At 35.7% G+C, this 13,109-nt stretch overlaps 1 protein-coding gene across 1 annotated transcript; it reads right to left on the reverse strand.

Annotated features, from left to right (window-relative positions):
• Positions 1-556: 556 nt before the first annotated feature.
• Positions 557-9,750, reverse strand: LOC113505861. The gene is made up of 8 exons (XM_026888702.1): positions 9,743-9,750; positions 4,722-5,462; positions 4,438-4,635; positions 3,925-4,035; positions 2,435-2,536; positions 1,935-2,066; positions 1,144-1,266; positions 557-753 (listed from the first exon to the last, which is right to left on the reverse strand). The coding sequence occupies exons 2-8, from the start codon at positions 5,394-5,396 to the stop codon at positions 574-576; spliced, it is 1,521 nt and encodes a 506-aa protein (XP_026744503.1). The 5' UTR covers positions 5,397-5,462; positions 9,743-9,750; the 3' UTR covers positions 557-573.
• Positions 9,751-13,109: the final 3,359 nt, after the last annotated feature.

The following is a 13,109-nucleotide window of genomic DNA, read 5'->3' on the forward strand; positions in this document are numbered from 1 at the left end:
GCACATCAGAACCCATAAACGTTACTACCATCTGGGTCAGTCTACGAAAGTGATAATATAGTATCTGTGTTTTTGATGAGTCTTCCGTTCTACCTCAATGTCGGCTTTATTAGGTTTCTTACTTTAAAGCTTAAAGCTTTACATAAGGCTTAATACAGAGCTGACCGAGGTTGCGAATACCTCGTGGGCTTGGATGAGACATCATCAAATGACTACTCCCGCTTTGGGTTGAGAGGATGGAAGGGTCAGACATTTACTGACTAAAACCTTTTTCGTGTGTTGTGTTTCTTTTGCCCTTTGTTCACAAAACACAAAATTGGTTGAATTTGACGGATTTGACCCCTCTATTACATCAGCATTCTATGTTCTATGTTATAAATTGTACTCCTGGAGAATATGATCTATGATTAAACATGACTTTGAATCCTAACTTCTTATGAATATTATTAAACTTTTAACTAAAGTCTTTATGAATATTTTGCCTCAAGTTCTTAATTCTTATAAACAAAACTAAACTTACGACCGCAGAGCATCTAATTAAATAAAACAATCCGAATAAGTTCATAAAATTGTTTATTTAGCTCGGGGTTGGTAGACAATGGTTGTGGCGGGATAGTGTCCTGTTACAAACACGCTGGAGGTAATGGTACGAATAGTTAACAACACTTTATCGGTATGCGGTAAGCACGTCACAACGGCCATGGATTTGGTCGGGCTGAGGATTTTTTGTACTGCCCGCCCATCTACCAGTAACTGAAAAAGAAGGAACAAAAATGAACTTTGTCGTTAGATGTTTTATTTTTCTAAACTTTTTCTTGTGCTATCTAGTAGATTTCAGACAGAGTTTGCAATGAAAGCGCAATAAAAGAGTTAAAACATTAGAAACCTCAAAAATTACTTATGGAGTAAGAGCCCGTGGACCCCAGACTGTTTTATTACCGTTTATCTTCCAAAGCCACCATGTCCCAAACTCCATAATTAACCATTGTTCTTACCTATGTTGGGAGCATCCGCTGACAAACTTTCAGCTTTTATAAAATAACGTAGGTCTAGGGTCCACGGACTCTTAGATCACTATCTGTGTCTCCACTATATTATAAAATTGAGAATCGTCCAGCCAAATACTTTTAAGTAGTAACAAACCTCATATCCATGAACCTTGTCGAGTTTCCGCGGCACATTCCACTTAACAAGCACTGTGTGGTCAGACACCTTGCGTACACCGAGGAAACCCACTTTTAGGGCATCGCAACTGCATTTCGAAGTCTGATGAAATAGTAAAAAAAAATATAGATCTGATAATTTTAATAGTAATCCGATAGGGAGATAATAGTAATCTGCCAGCCATAGTGGTGTAATCGGAAGCTTTGATGAATAGTTATTTCAGTAAAAAGGTTTTTGTTACACTTTCAGTATGTGTTAGGTACTTGTAAGTAAAACCTTTTTAGGTACGGAGGTATACGAGATATAAGTAAAAGTTAACCCACCACGACAGTCTAGTTTAAATTTAATTTGTTTTTTTTTCCCGGATTATATAAGTCCGTGGCTAAGCTGTAACTGCATGGGTGGAACTATAACAGGTTAAGCTACGCTTGACGCGGTTGGTCCGTAGATGGGTAACCATCTTTGTCATAACGAGTTCCTCCGTGTTTTGGAAGGCTCGTTAAATTGTGGGTCCCGGCTGCTATTCATACATATTTGACAGTCGTTACAGCTAATCAGAAGCTTGAAAGTCTGAAAAGCAGTCTAACCAAGGGGTATCGTGTTGGCCAGGTCAGTTACCTGGGCAACACGATACACGATACAACACGGTTGAGGAGGTCAGATAAGCAGTCGCTCCTTGTTAAATACTGGTACTTAGCTGAATCCGGTTAGACGTTGCGAAAGGCGATGAGTTTAAATTTAAATTCAATATTCTGTAAGTTACTACTTACAATGATTTTGGGACTATTAACATTTTTTTCAATATTATCAATAGTCTTCTTAGGTTCTTCTGTTCCTTCCTCAAGCGGTCTCATCACGGAGAGGTGATGCAAGTCCTTTATTAAAGATTCTACGGCTTCTCTCTAAAATGTTTTAAAGCACAGATAGCAGCAAATATGGAATAAAAATATAAAACACCATTGTGAGACTAGAATTACAGAGTCGGAAAAGAGGCTGTCAGACAATAATGGGAGGGACGGGTCACATCAACCGCATGGACAATGATCGTAGGCAACGGTTATCACACAATGAAGGCCAACAGCCGGCAGCCATAGGCGGCCTAGGAAGTGATGACGAGATGATTTCAGCGCATACCGCGTGGTCTAGTAGTGGGGGAGGCCTCCTTACTTCTCAGATAACAAAATTTCTGATTATCAGTTTTGAAGAAGTACGTTATTATTTACAAGTAATATGTTATTTCTATGAACTTATCGCAAGCTTAATGAAATACCGTGAAACTGCACCATGCTTCTTTGTCTACGCTTTTCACATCTCTACGAATTTGCTGGAAGGATTCTTCAGATGTTTCTTTTAACTCCAATTCCAATTTATTCTGAAAATAACCTTATTGTCTATTGAAAAAAAAACTACCATCGTGAAGGAATTATTCACCTATGTGGTATTTCTATTCCATATTATTTTTTGTGGTTTTTCAATATTGGTCAAGGCCCAGGATGTCCTAAGCATCAACGCCAAACCGACACAGATAAAAGGCTCGGTCGTAACAGTTTATCAGACAAAATATTTAGAAAAACGGTTAAAACGAAAGTACTCACCTTCTTCTTAGGACACTTGACCTAAAAAGTTTCGTGTTTTTTTTTATTTTAACTACCTGGCCTATTACCCGTTATCGGCTTTGCGATGGCTACTGAGACACATTACAGCGTTTAAAAATGATATTTTTGTAACTGGAATAAATTATTATTTCATTTATAATATAATTTTTATGATGAATGAAACCAGCCTATAAATTTCCCACTACCGGACGCAGCATTTTAATAGGTAGATTGACGCAGTTCACTGTGGAATGGCGATTAAAGATAGCAAATTTGGAACCTAGGTTTCCTTACAAAGTTTTTATTCACTGTTTGATAGTAGTGTCTTAGAACGAGCACTTGCCTGCGTTGGGCACGCATCTGCAAGCCCGTGCATACTAATACTCACATGAAACCACAAAAACCACCACATGTTTTTATAATATATTAGCTGTGCCCCGCGATTTTCACAGGCTTGAATACGTAGGTCTCATGCCCGGAACCTTTATATTATCAGGGGTATGGGGGTTTATATTGTCCAGAAAATCACTATCTTAACAAAAGTCAGGATTACTTAATAAATTAAATTTTAAAATTTCTAATTATGCGCTCAATTTTTAAATTTTTCTTTCTTAAGAACCTTTTCTTAACATTAACAAACACAATAAAAATAAGAATTATCGAAATTGGTCCAGCCGTCCACTCGTGATGCCGTGACCAAGGGAAATAGGGATTCATTTTCATATATATAGTTTTTCTTATATTGTAAAATATTTTATCACAAAACAAAACATTGCTTAGAAGGGGGAGGGGGCGGTGCTTTACATAAATTTGGCCCAGTTTTATGTACGTTATATCTACAAGTCTTCACAATTTCCATAGAAAGTTAAAAACTGTTAGCTACCGGCGTGTAAGGCGAAAACCGTTTTTAGCCAGTTCCTCGAGCCTTTTATTTACATAGTAGAAGAGTTGCTCCTCTGCTAACACTTCTGAGCCGTTTCGTATAATCCTGACTAAAACGACCTGCTTTCTTTGATGCTTGCTTGAAAATCTTAATAGTGTCGTTAAATCTGTTGTAGTAAGATTAGTTATATTGGAAATTGTGCTAGACGTCACTCGTGAAACCTACAGTTTGTAATTTGTGACAGTGTAATAATTAATATTCAAGTTCGTTATCGAAGCTTACCTTTGGTCTCTTTTTTAAAGATTCTTTAGCATCGTGTCCTCCTGTGGAAACTGGTTGTGGTTGCAATATTGGCATGTCCAATAGCTTTTTCACTTCATCTTGCAGTTTCACCTAAAATGTTAGTAAGACGATAACGTATATACTGATTGTTAGATATAATTTAATGGAATGTTAGATAATTTTGTGAAATGTGAGATAATATTCTGAATTAAAGCTTTCGTTTCGATTGATTTGAACCACACAAACTGGAAAGTCTAAGTGCATGTAATGATAAATGCCCCCTAAAACATCAGGTAAAACCTGTAGTTTTCTTGTTTAAAAAAAAATACAATTAAAATTAAACGTTCCTTAACACTATCAGATAAACAAAACTATACAAAAAAGCGTTGAATCAATTATTAAAATTGACACCTTTGAAAAGTAACATGTAGCTATAATACATATATTGCACTTTCAAATTTTAAGCTTATCGTGTTAATAAACGTTTCACGTTGAATGTACGATATAACTTACTAAAGCTTTATTTTCGTGAGCAACCGATTTTTTTTTTGGAGTAATTGTAGAGCTCGTTTGTAACGATATAGACTGGACCGCTTGTCGTATTTGGAGCTCCAATGACGGAAAGATACAGACGCCCTTGTTCTTGGTATTTGGTTTGTTGTTGAAATAATTCTTCTTCAGTATTGGCCAAGGTTTTGCTTCCACAAATTTCTAAATAGATAAACAGGTCAGTTTTAAATTATTTTAAATTTAATCTTGCATTGATTGTCATTAATGAACCTTAAAAATTTACTCACTTGAGCCATTGAAGAACTTCCCGATTCATTAAGAGACAAAAAGTCCCTTTCAAGTCCATAGGTATCAGTTGAAGCTGACACTGAAACCTCTTCACTTCCAAACACAGAATTAAGCTTTCTCAGAATTACGTTTTCTCTACATTGTCTCTGACATTCGTATTCACATGAGTCACTGGATTCTTTGTCAGAATAATTGTTAAATGGTATAGAATCGTTTTTATAATTATTTGAATTGTTATTGAATTCCACAGCAGACGTTCCCTCGGTTACACAATATTTGACAATTGTGTTAGGAGGTGTACTCAGATTAGAATTATTTAAACTGATCCGTTTTGAAATAATAATAGTTCGTTTTAAGAGTTTGCTATACTTTCTGTAATTTTTGCTATTGATTCGGTCTTTCTTCTTAATACGCTGACAATCCATTGATGAACTTCTGATATTATGTATTGAACCTTTATCTTTGGGTATAGCTTCTACTGAGTTATTAGTATACACTGAATCATTACTGTTATTGTCAGTTTCTTTTATTGATGCTTCATGTTTACACAATTCCTCTTGTTTGACAGGGAAATTTTCATTTGGAGTGCTTAATTTATTTGCAAGGTCACATTCTCTTTCAGATAGGTTGCATGTTTCATAATCAGAAGAAGTGATTAGTTCAGTTCGTCCCATTTTTTCCGAGATCGTGTTAAAATTATTTTCACACTCTGCAAATGTGTTTTCAGGTTTTATACTTTCCTGCAAAATAGATGTGGATGTTAATACTTCTGTTACAGATAGTGCTTCCAGCGGTATTTCTTGTAGTTCATGTTCAAATTTAATAAAACTTTCCTCTTTAATAATATTTTTTTGCCTTTCATGTTCTTCTAAGTCCTGGTTGGAAACTGAAACTTGAGGGATTTTTAGCTTATCGGTTATGCTTTCAAATTCTTTATTAGCTTTTTCATACATTTCCAGTAACTGTTTCAACTGTGCAGAATATTCTTTTGCTTCTTTTAGAGATTTTCGGACTCTTGTGTACATTTCATCACTATTTAACGTATCGACATCGCCAAATAAGATGGCTTGTGATAGGGGTTTCGAGAATTCCCAAGTACAATATTTTTCATTTTCTATTTGAAATATGTTATTGACTGGTTTTTGTTCAGATGGATTACACTGTAATATTTTACAACCCGCACGAACATCATTAATTTTTTGCAGAATGTGAAAACATTTCCTAGTTTCTGTTTTAGTTTCACATCCGGTAACAGTAATAGAAGACGTAGTTTCTTCAATACATCCTGAGCAATTGTAATGACTGACCTCTGACTTTTGTATGTTCTCAAAAGTACCGGGCCTAATGCTTTTCTGTATTTCAAATTTACAATTAAGACAACTGGTACTTTCTACAACATCTGTATCCCATGGAAGGTATGCGTAATGGTTACAATCTATACAATTTGAAACATCGTGGTTTTGATTATTTGATTCGGTACGTTTAACTGTTGCCTTTGTACAATCGCACGAATTCATTGAATTACTTCCATGACTTTGAAAAAGATTACTCTCGTAATCCATTCCTGACATCAATTCATTAGACGTACTATCCGCTTGATATTGAACGCTACTTTTTTTAGGGACAATATTGAATTTTTCAATAGTCATAGTCTTATCCATGTTTAATTTCATGACATCTTTTAAACACGTTTCTACTGTCGATCTGGGAAACTGTATTAAATATTCAGGACGATCATGTCCTGAACTGTTACAAGAACTTTCCCAAGACTTATTTTTATTTAGCGAAAAAGGTGCTACACCGCCATAGCCTATATGACACGATGCTTTAGACGATGTTTCAAATGACGAATAACCTGAGAGTGCGCTCGCAGATATTGTAATATCTGTATTCATAGGCAAATATTTTTCTTGGTTCTTTTCTTGGCAGTGCAGGCAGGCGTCGAAGTTTAAAGTTTCACATTTATTTGAATGTATTGGTAAGCGTTGCTTTTTACACATTTGATTAATAATTTTAGATCTGTGGGTTGACGGAGTCAAAAGTTCACCTTTCTTATTGGGGTACATAATTGCATTTGAGTGGCTTTTGCCTCCATAATTCTCTTCATGTATGGATTTACAAAATTGATAATTTTCCTCTTTTTCTCTTATTTTTTTAATTTCATTATGTGTACATTGGCATTTACTGCATTGAGATAATTTTTCCATCGAATATTTTATAGCTTTTGATTCACTTGCACAGTTAATACCATCGCATACGTTACACGTGCAATTTACACTTTGCTTAAGCGATTTGTCATGCACTTCACAGTCGTAAGTAGTACAATTACAATTCTGTAGACTATTTGATTTATTTTGTTCGTTGTCAATGTTCTCTGATAGAATAGATGAGTCAGTGAATGGAAAAAGTTGAGACTGTTTAATTGAGTTGATGATATTTTCTTTGCAGACACACGAAACGCACTCGCATTCTTTACAGGTGCAGATTTTTGTGATGTTCGGTATACTTTTGGCAATAGATGTTGGAAAATTGTTAGGTATGGCTGCAAACATGGCTATCGTATCGTGTCTGGAGCTTTTCATTTTCTCGTTCCTTTTTTGTTTTTTATGCGCTACAGAAGCCGTCCTTATATCGTAATCATGTGAACCTTTATCTACGGGTTTATTTATGACACCTTTTTGCCGTTCACATCTGCAGAAACTAACTCCGCTATTTTCGCATTGTTCATTGAGGCAAACCTCACATCTACATTGAGCATGTCTATTTGTCGTCGTCGAGATTTCATTTGTCATACGCGAAGTTGCAGGAAACCCCTGTCCACATTCGATACACTCACAAGGTGAACAAGTGCATGATGCTCGTTGTACACTCTCGCCTACTGGGGCTATGACAAGTGTTCTTTGCTTAAATACCTTTTCCGTCTTTGACAAACAACACACTGACATGGATCACAATCGCAAGGTTTAGTTAAATTTGTGCATTTGACACAGTCACAGGGCTTGCAGTCACACGTTGGCCGTTGTTCAACGCCTTCACAATTTCCTTTTTCACAACGAATGCAAGGACAATTAACCTCGTGAGAAGTTGAAAATGGTGTAGCTGGTGACTCATCATTAATGTTGTCCAAATAACCTGCGCAATCGGTACATTCACAAGGCCTACAATCGCATGTGTCCGTTGAGAAAGACGAAGTACCAATTACGCATTCACAAACTTTACAACTGCAAGCCTTATATGCTTCTTGTATGCGCTTAAAAATGTCATATTTTGATAACTTATTATCTTTTTCAGGGGTATTTCCTTGTTTGCGAGCTAAAGTATCATGGAGATCTGAGTACGGTAAATCCATTACTTGTGCACTCAGTTTTTCAGTTCCTGCAGCTTCGGTATGAGAATATGAAACCTTAGCGCTATGAGCGCCATCAGGTGCAGGATGTTCATAATGTCTGGTATATTCAAGTGTAAATCTAGGAGGTAGATAAATATTTTTCAATGTTTGTATTGCACTTGACGTTTGATCGCATAACTCAGATGTCTCTTTTTGAGTTTTAAGTATAATGTCTTTTGTTGTGCTAGAAGTTGGAGGTACATAAATACTTTCCACATTTTGGATTGCACTTGATATGTCACGAGAAATCCGTAAGCTAGATGCGTTTTGATGCGTTTTAGTTGAAGATAAATAAATATTTTTCAATTTTTCAATAGCATTTGCTGTTTCAAGAGGATTGCATAAGCCAGATGCGTCTTTTTGAGCTTTGGATGCTGGCAAATAAACTTTTTTCAGTTTTTCGATTGCACTTGCTATTTCAAGGGGATTGCAAAAATCAGATGTGTTCTTTCGAGTTTTTGATGCTGGTAAATAAACCTTTTTCAATTTTTCGATTGCTTTCGATGTTTCAAGGGGATCGCATAATTCAGATGAGTGTTTTTGAGTTTTAGTCGCCGGTAAATAAATCTGTTTCAGTTTTTCGATTGCTTTAGATGTTTCAAGAGGATCGCATAAGTCAGATGAGTGTTTTTGAGTTTTAGTTGCTGGTAAATAAATCTGTTTCAGTTTTTCGATTGCTTTAGATGTTTCAAGAGGATCGCATAAGTCAGATGAATGTTTTTGAGTTTTAGTTGCTGGTAAATAAATCTGTTTCAGTTTTTCGATTGCTTTAGATGTTTCAATAGGGTCGCATAAGTCAGATGAATGTTTTTGAGTTTTAGTTGCTGGCAAATAAATCTGTTTCAGTTTTTCGATTGCTTTAGATATTTCAATGGGGTCGCATAAGTCAGACGAGTGTTTTTGAGTTTTAGTTGCAGGTAAATAAACCTTTTTTCAGTTTTTCGATTGCACTTGCTATTTCAAGAGGATTGCAAAAATCGGATGAATTTTTTTGTGTTTTAGCTAGGGGTAAATAAATTTGTTTCAGTTTTTCGATCGCTTTAGATGTTTCAAGGGGATCGCACAGGTCAGAAGAGCTTTTTTTAGTTTTAGTTGTTGGTAAATAAATCTGTTTCAGTTTTTCTATTGCACTTGCTATTTCAAGGGGATTGCAAAAATCAGATGAGTTTTTTTGAGTTTTAGTTGCTGGTAAATAAACCTTTTTAAGTTTTTCGATTGCTTTTAATGTTTCAAGAGGGTCGCATAATTCAGATGTGTTTTTATGAGTTTTAGTGGCTGGTAAATAAATCTGTTTCAGTTTTTCGATTGCTTTAGATGTTTCAAGGGGATCGCATAAGTCAGATGTGTTTCTTTGAGTTTTAGTTTTAGGTAAATAAATCTTTTTCATTTTTTCAATTGTATTTGATGTTTCCTGGTGATCGCATAAGTCAAAAGTATTATTTCCTTGAGTAGTTGCACCATAATCAGTTTTGCCATTACAATTACAATCGTCGTTTTGGTTCGTCCTGCGAGGGTCCAGCTTCATTTGAATTATCTTGGTTTTCAAGTATACTTTTGCACATGTCTATGATGGCGTTTGCCGATATATGTTTTATGTAAAGCGATTAAAAAATCAGGTAAATCAAAACTTACTTTGTGAAGTTTGCCTCGCAGTTGCATGTTTCTTTAGCATCATTTAAGGCTACTTTTGTAGATTTCGGAAATTCCCTTCTGTTTGCTCCCGACTGATTGCAATTACACATTTCATCATCAGTCCTCACTTTTCCTGTAGTCTATTTCATATGTGTTCATATGCGAGCCATATATATTTTTGCATACTTCGAGTGCATTTCTTGTTGGACCTTGTATTTTTCTGAAATCATTATTTAATTTGTTTCCTGAAGGTTCACTACAGTTACAAGTCAAATCCGAAACGGCGGTGCTGTTTGTCGGTGGTTGTTGCATATTTGTTTTAAATCTATTTTCATTTGACTCGATATCGCCCACACAGCAGGTAATTGGTTCCAATTTCTTGATTGTTTCTTTGCAATTACACGTTTCACTGTGAGTATTTTCACGTGCTTTTTGTTTATATTGTTGTAGATCTACAATGTATCCAGCTGAGTTAGATCTCTTTTTTCCAGACTCATTGTCATTGCACGAACAACTATTTTTCTGTTGTGTTTGTTTATATTGTTTAAGGTCTAATACATATCCCCTCGAAGATCTATTGTGAGAGTCACTACATGAACAATTTTTTTTCTGGTCTGCATTTTTATGGTTTCGATAGTATTCATCTGTACTTCAAAAATATTTTTACTTATTACATGCGCTTTATTCTTAGGTAGTTTATATTCCTGTAGATCCAATATGTATCCTGACAATTCCGACGATATCTTTTTTTGGTCACTGCACTTGCATTTGTCATCTTTATTTCGCGCATGTTCTTTCTTATATTGGTCTAGATCAAGTATATAGCCTGGGGGATCCGATATAAGTTTGGATGGCTTTTGGCACACACAACTTTTGTGACAATTTGTGTTCGTTTTTATTTCAGAAGTTATTTTACTATTTTTTTTCGGCATATTCGATACTTGCCGAGAAATCTCTTGAAGCTTCGTTGCTGAATCAAACGGCTTTTTCTTTTGTTGACCACAATTACAGCCGTCGTTGTCATTCTTCTCTCTATTTTGCTTATATTGATCTAGGTCTAGTATATAACCTGGCGGGTCTGATATAAGTTTCGACGGTTTTTGGCACACACAACTTTTGTGACAATTTGTGTTCGTTTTTATTTCAGGAGTAGTTTTACTCGAACTTTTCGACACATTCAGTTGTTGTCGAGAAGTGTCTTGAAACTGGGTTGATGAACCAAATGGCTTTTTCTTTCCCTGACCACAATTACAGCTGTCATGATCATGTTTTCCTCTCTCTTGCTTATATTGATCTAGATCTAGTATATAACCTGGAGGGTCGGATATAAGTTTGGATGGTTTTTGGCACACACAACTTGTGTGACAATTTGTATTCGTTTTTATTTCAGAAGTAGTTTTACTCGATTGCTTTGGTACATTTGATGGTTGTCGAGAAATGTCTTGTAGATAAGTTGCTGAACCAAGCGGTTTTTTCTTTTCTTTGCCACAATTACAGCTGTCATGGTCATTTTTACCTCTGTCTTGCTTATATTGATCTAGATCTAGTATATAACCTGGCGGGTCTGATATAAGTTTGGATGGTTTTTGGCACACACAACTTTTGTGACAATTTGTGTTCGTTTTTATTTCAGAAGTAGTTTTACTCGATTGCTTTGGTACATTTGATGGTTGTCGAGAAATGTCTTGTAAATAAGTTGCTGAACCAAGCGGTTTTTTCTTTTCTTTGCCACAATTACAGCTGTCTTGGTCATTTTTTCCTCGTTCTTGCTTGTATTGATCTAGATCTAGGATATAGCCTGGCGGGTCTGATATAAGTTTGGATGGTTTTTGGCACACACAACTTGTGTGACAATTTGTGTTTGTTTTTATTTCAGGAGTAGTTTTACTCGAACTTTTCGGCATATTCAGCTGTTGCCGAGAAGTGTCTTGAAGCTGCGTTGCTGAACCAAACGGCTTTCTCTTTCCTTGACCGCAATTACATCCGCCACGTTCATTTTTGCCTCTGTCTTGCTTATATTGATCTAGATCTAGTATATAACCTGGCGGGTCTGATATAAGTTTGGATGGTTTTTGGCACACACAACTTGTGTGACAATTTGTGTTTGTTTTTATTTCAGAAGTAGTCTTACTCGATTGTTTCGGTATATTCGATGGTTGCCGAGAAATGTCTTGAAGATAAGTTGCGGAACCATGCGGTTTTTTCTTATCTTTACCACAATTACAGCTGTCATGGTCATTCTTTCCTCTCTCTTGTTTATATTGATCGAGATCTAGAATATAGCCTGGGGGGTCTGATATAAGTTTGGATGGTTTTTTGCACACACAACTTTTGTGGCAATTTGTGTTAGTCTTTATTTCAGAAGCATTTCTACTGTCCGTCTTGGGAATATTCGGTAGTTGACGCCCTATGTGTTGAAATTCGGACGCGGAATCAGTTTTTTTCTTGTCATGATTACAATTACAAGTCTTATTCCCATTTTGAGGTTGTTTTGCTTGTATTGGTATAAGTCAACTATATATCCTCCGGGAGGTTCTGATGTCATTTGTGATGATTTACGACAAGCGCAAGTTTTTTTATATTGTTCCAGCTCCAATACATACCCTGCTGAGCTAGATAGTTTATTTCGTGTTTCACTGCAACCACAACTTTTTTTCTGGTTTGCGCTTGTTACCGATCCAATGGTATCTCTTTGTATACCAAATATATTTTTACTCAATTTATGGGTTTTAGTTGGCAACTCTTGCTTAAAATGGCCTAGATCAAAAATATAACCTGCAGTTTCCGACATTTTCTTATTGTCGCTACACAAAACAACTGCTTTTCTTGTTTGATGATTCCATGGCTTTTTCTTTATATTGGCTGAGCTCTAAAACATATCCTGCTGATTCGATGTATGTTTTGAATGCTTTTTACAAACACAACATTTATTACAGGTGATTTCGGTACGATGCTCGATATTAGATCGTTGTGAAGAGTTTTTTGGCAAATTAATATATTGCTTAAGATCCATTATATATCCATCAAACTCGGACGAACTCTTTTGATGTTCACTGCATTCGCACTTTTTTTTCTGATTTGTATTGTTTAGTGATTCTATAGTATTTTTTGTACATCAAACGCATTTTTACTCAACTTACGAGTTTTATTTATTGGTTCATGTTTATATTGGTCCAAGTCTAATATGTATCCTGCCGAACTAGACATTCTTTTTCGACATTCGCAATTTTTGTGCTGACATTCACTCTCAATTAAATTTTTACTTAATTTACGTGGTTTATTACTGCTTCATTTTTATATTGATCTAGATCTAATATGTAACCGGCTGAGCTAGATAATCTTTTCCGAGACTCTTCGCAGTCACATT

The sequence above is a fragment of the Trichoplusia ni genome, chromosome 27 (genome assembly GCF_003590095.1).
Source record: "Trichoplusia ni isolate ovarian cell line Hi5 chromosome 27, tn1, whole genome shotgun sequence".
Lineage (NCBI taxonomy): Eukaryota > Metazoa > Arthropoda > Insecta > Lepidoptera > Noctuidae > Trichoplusia > Trichoplusia ni.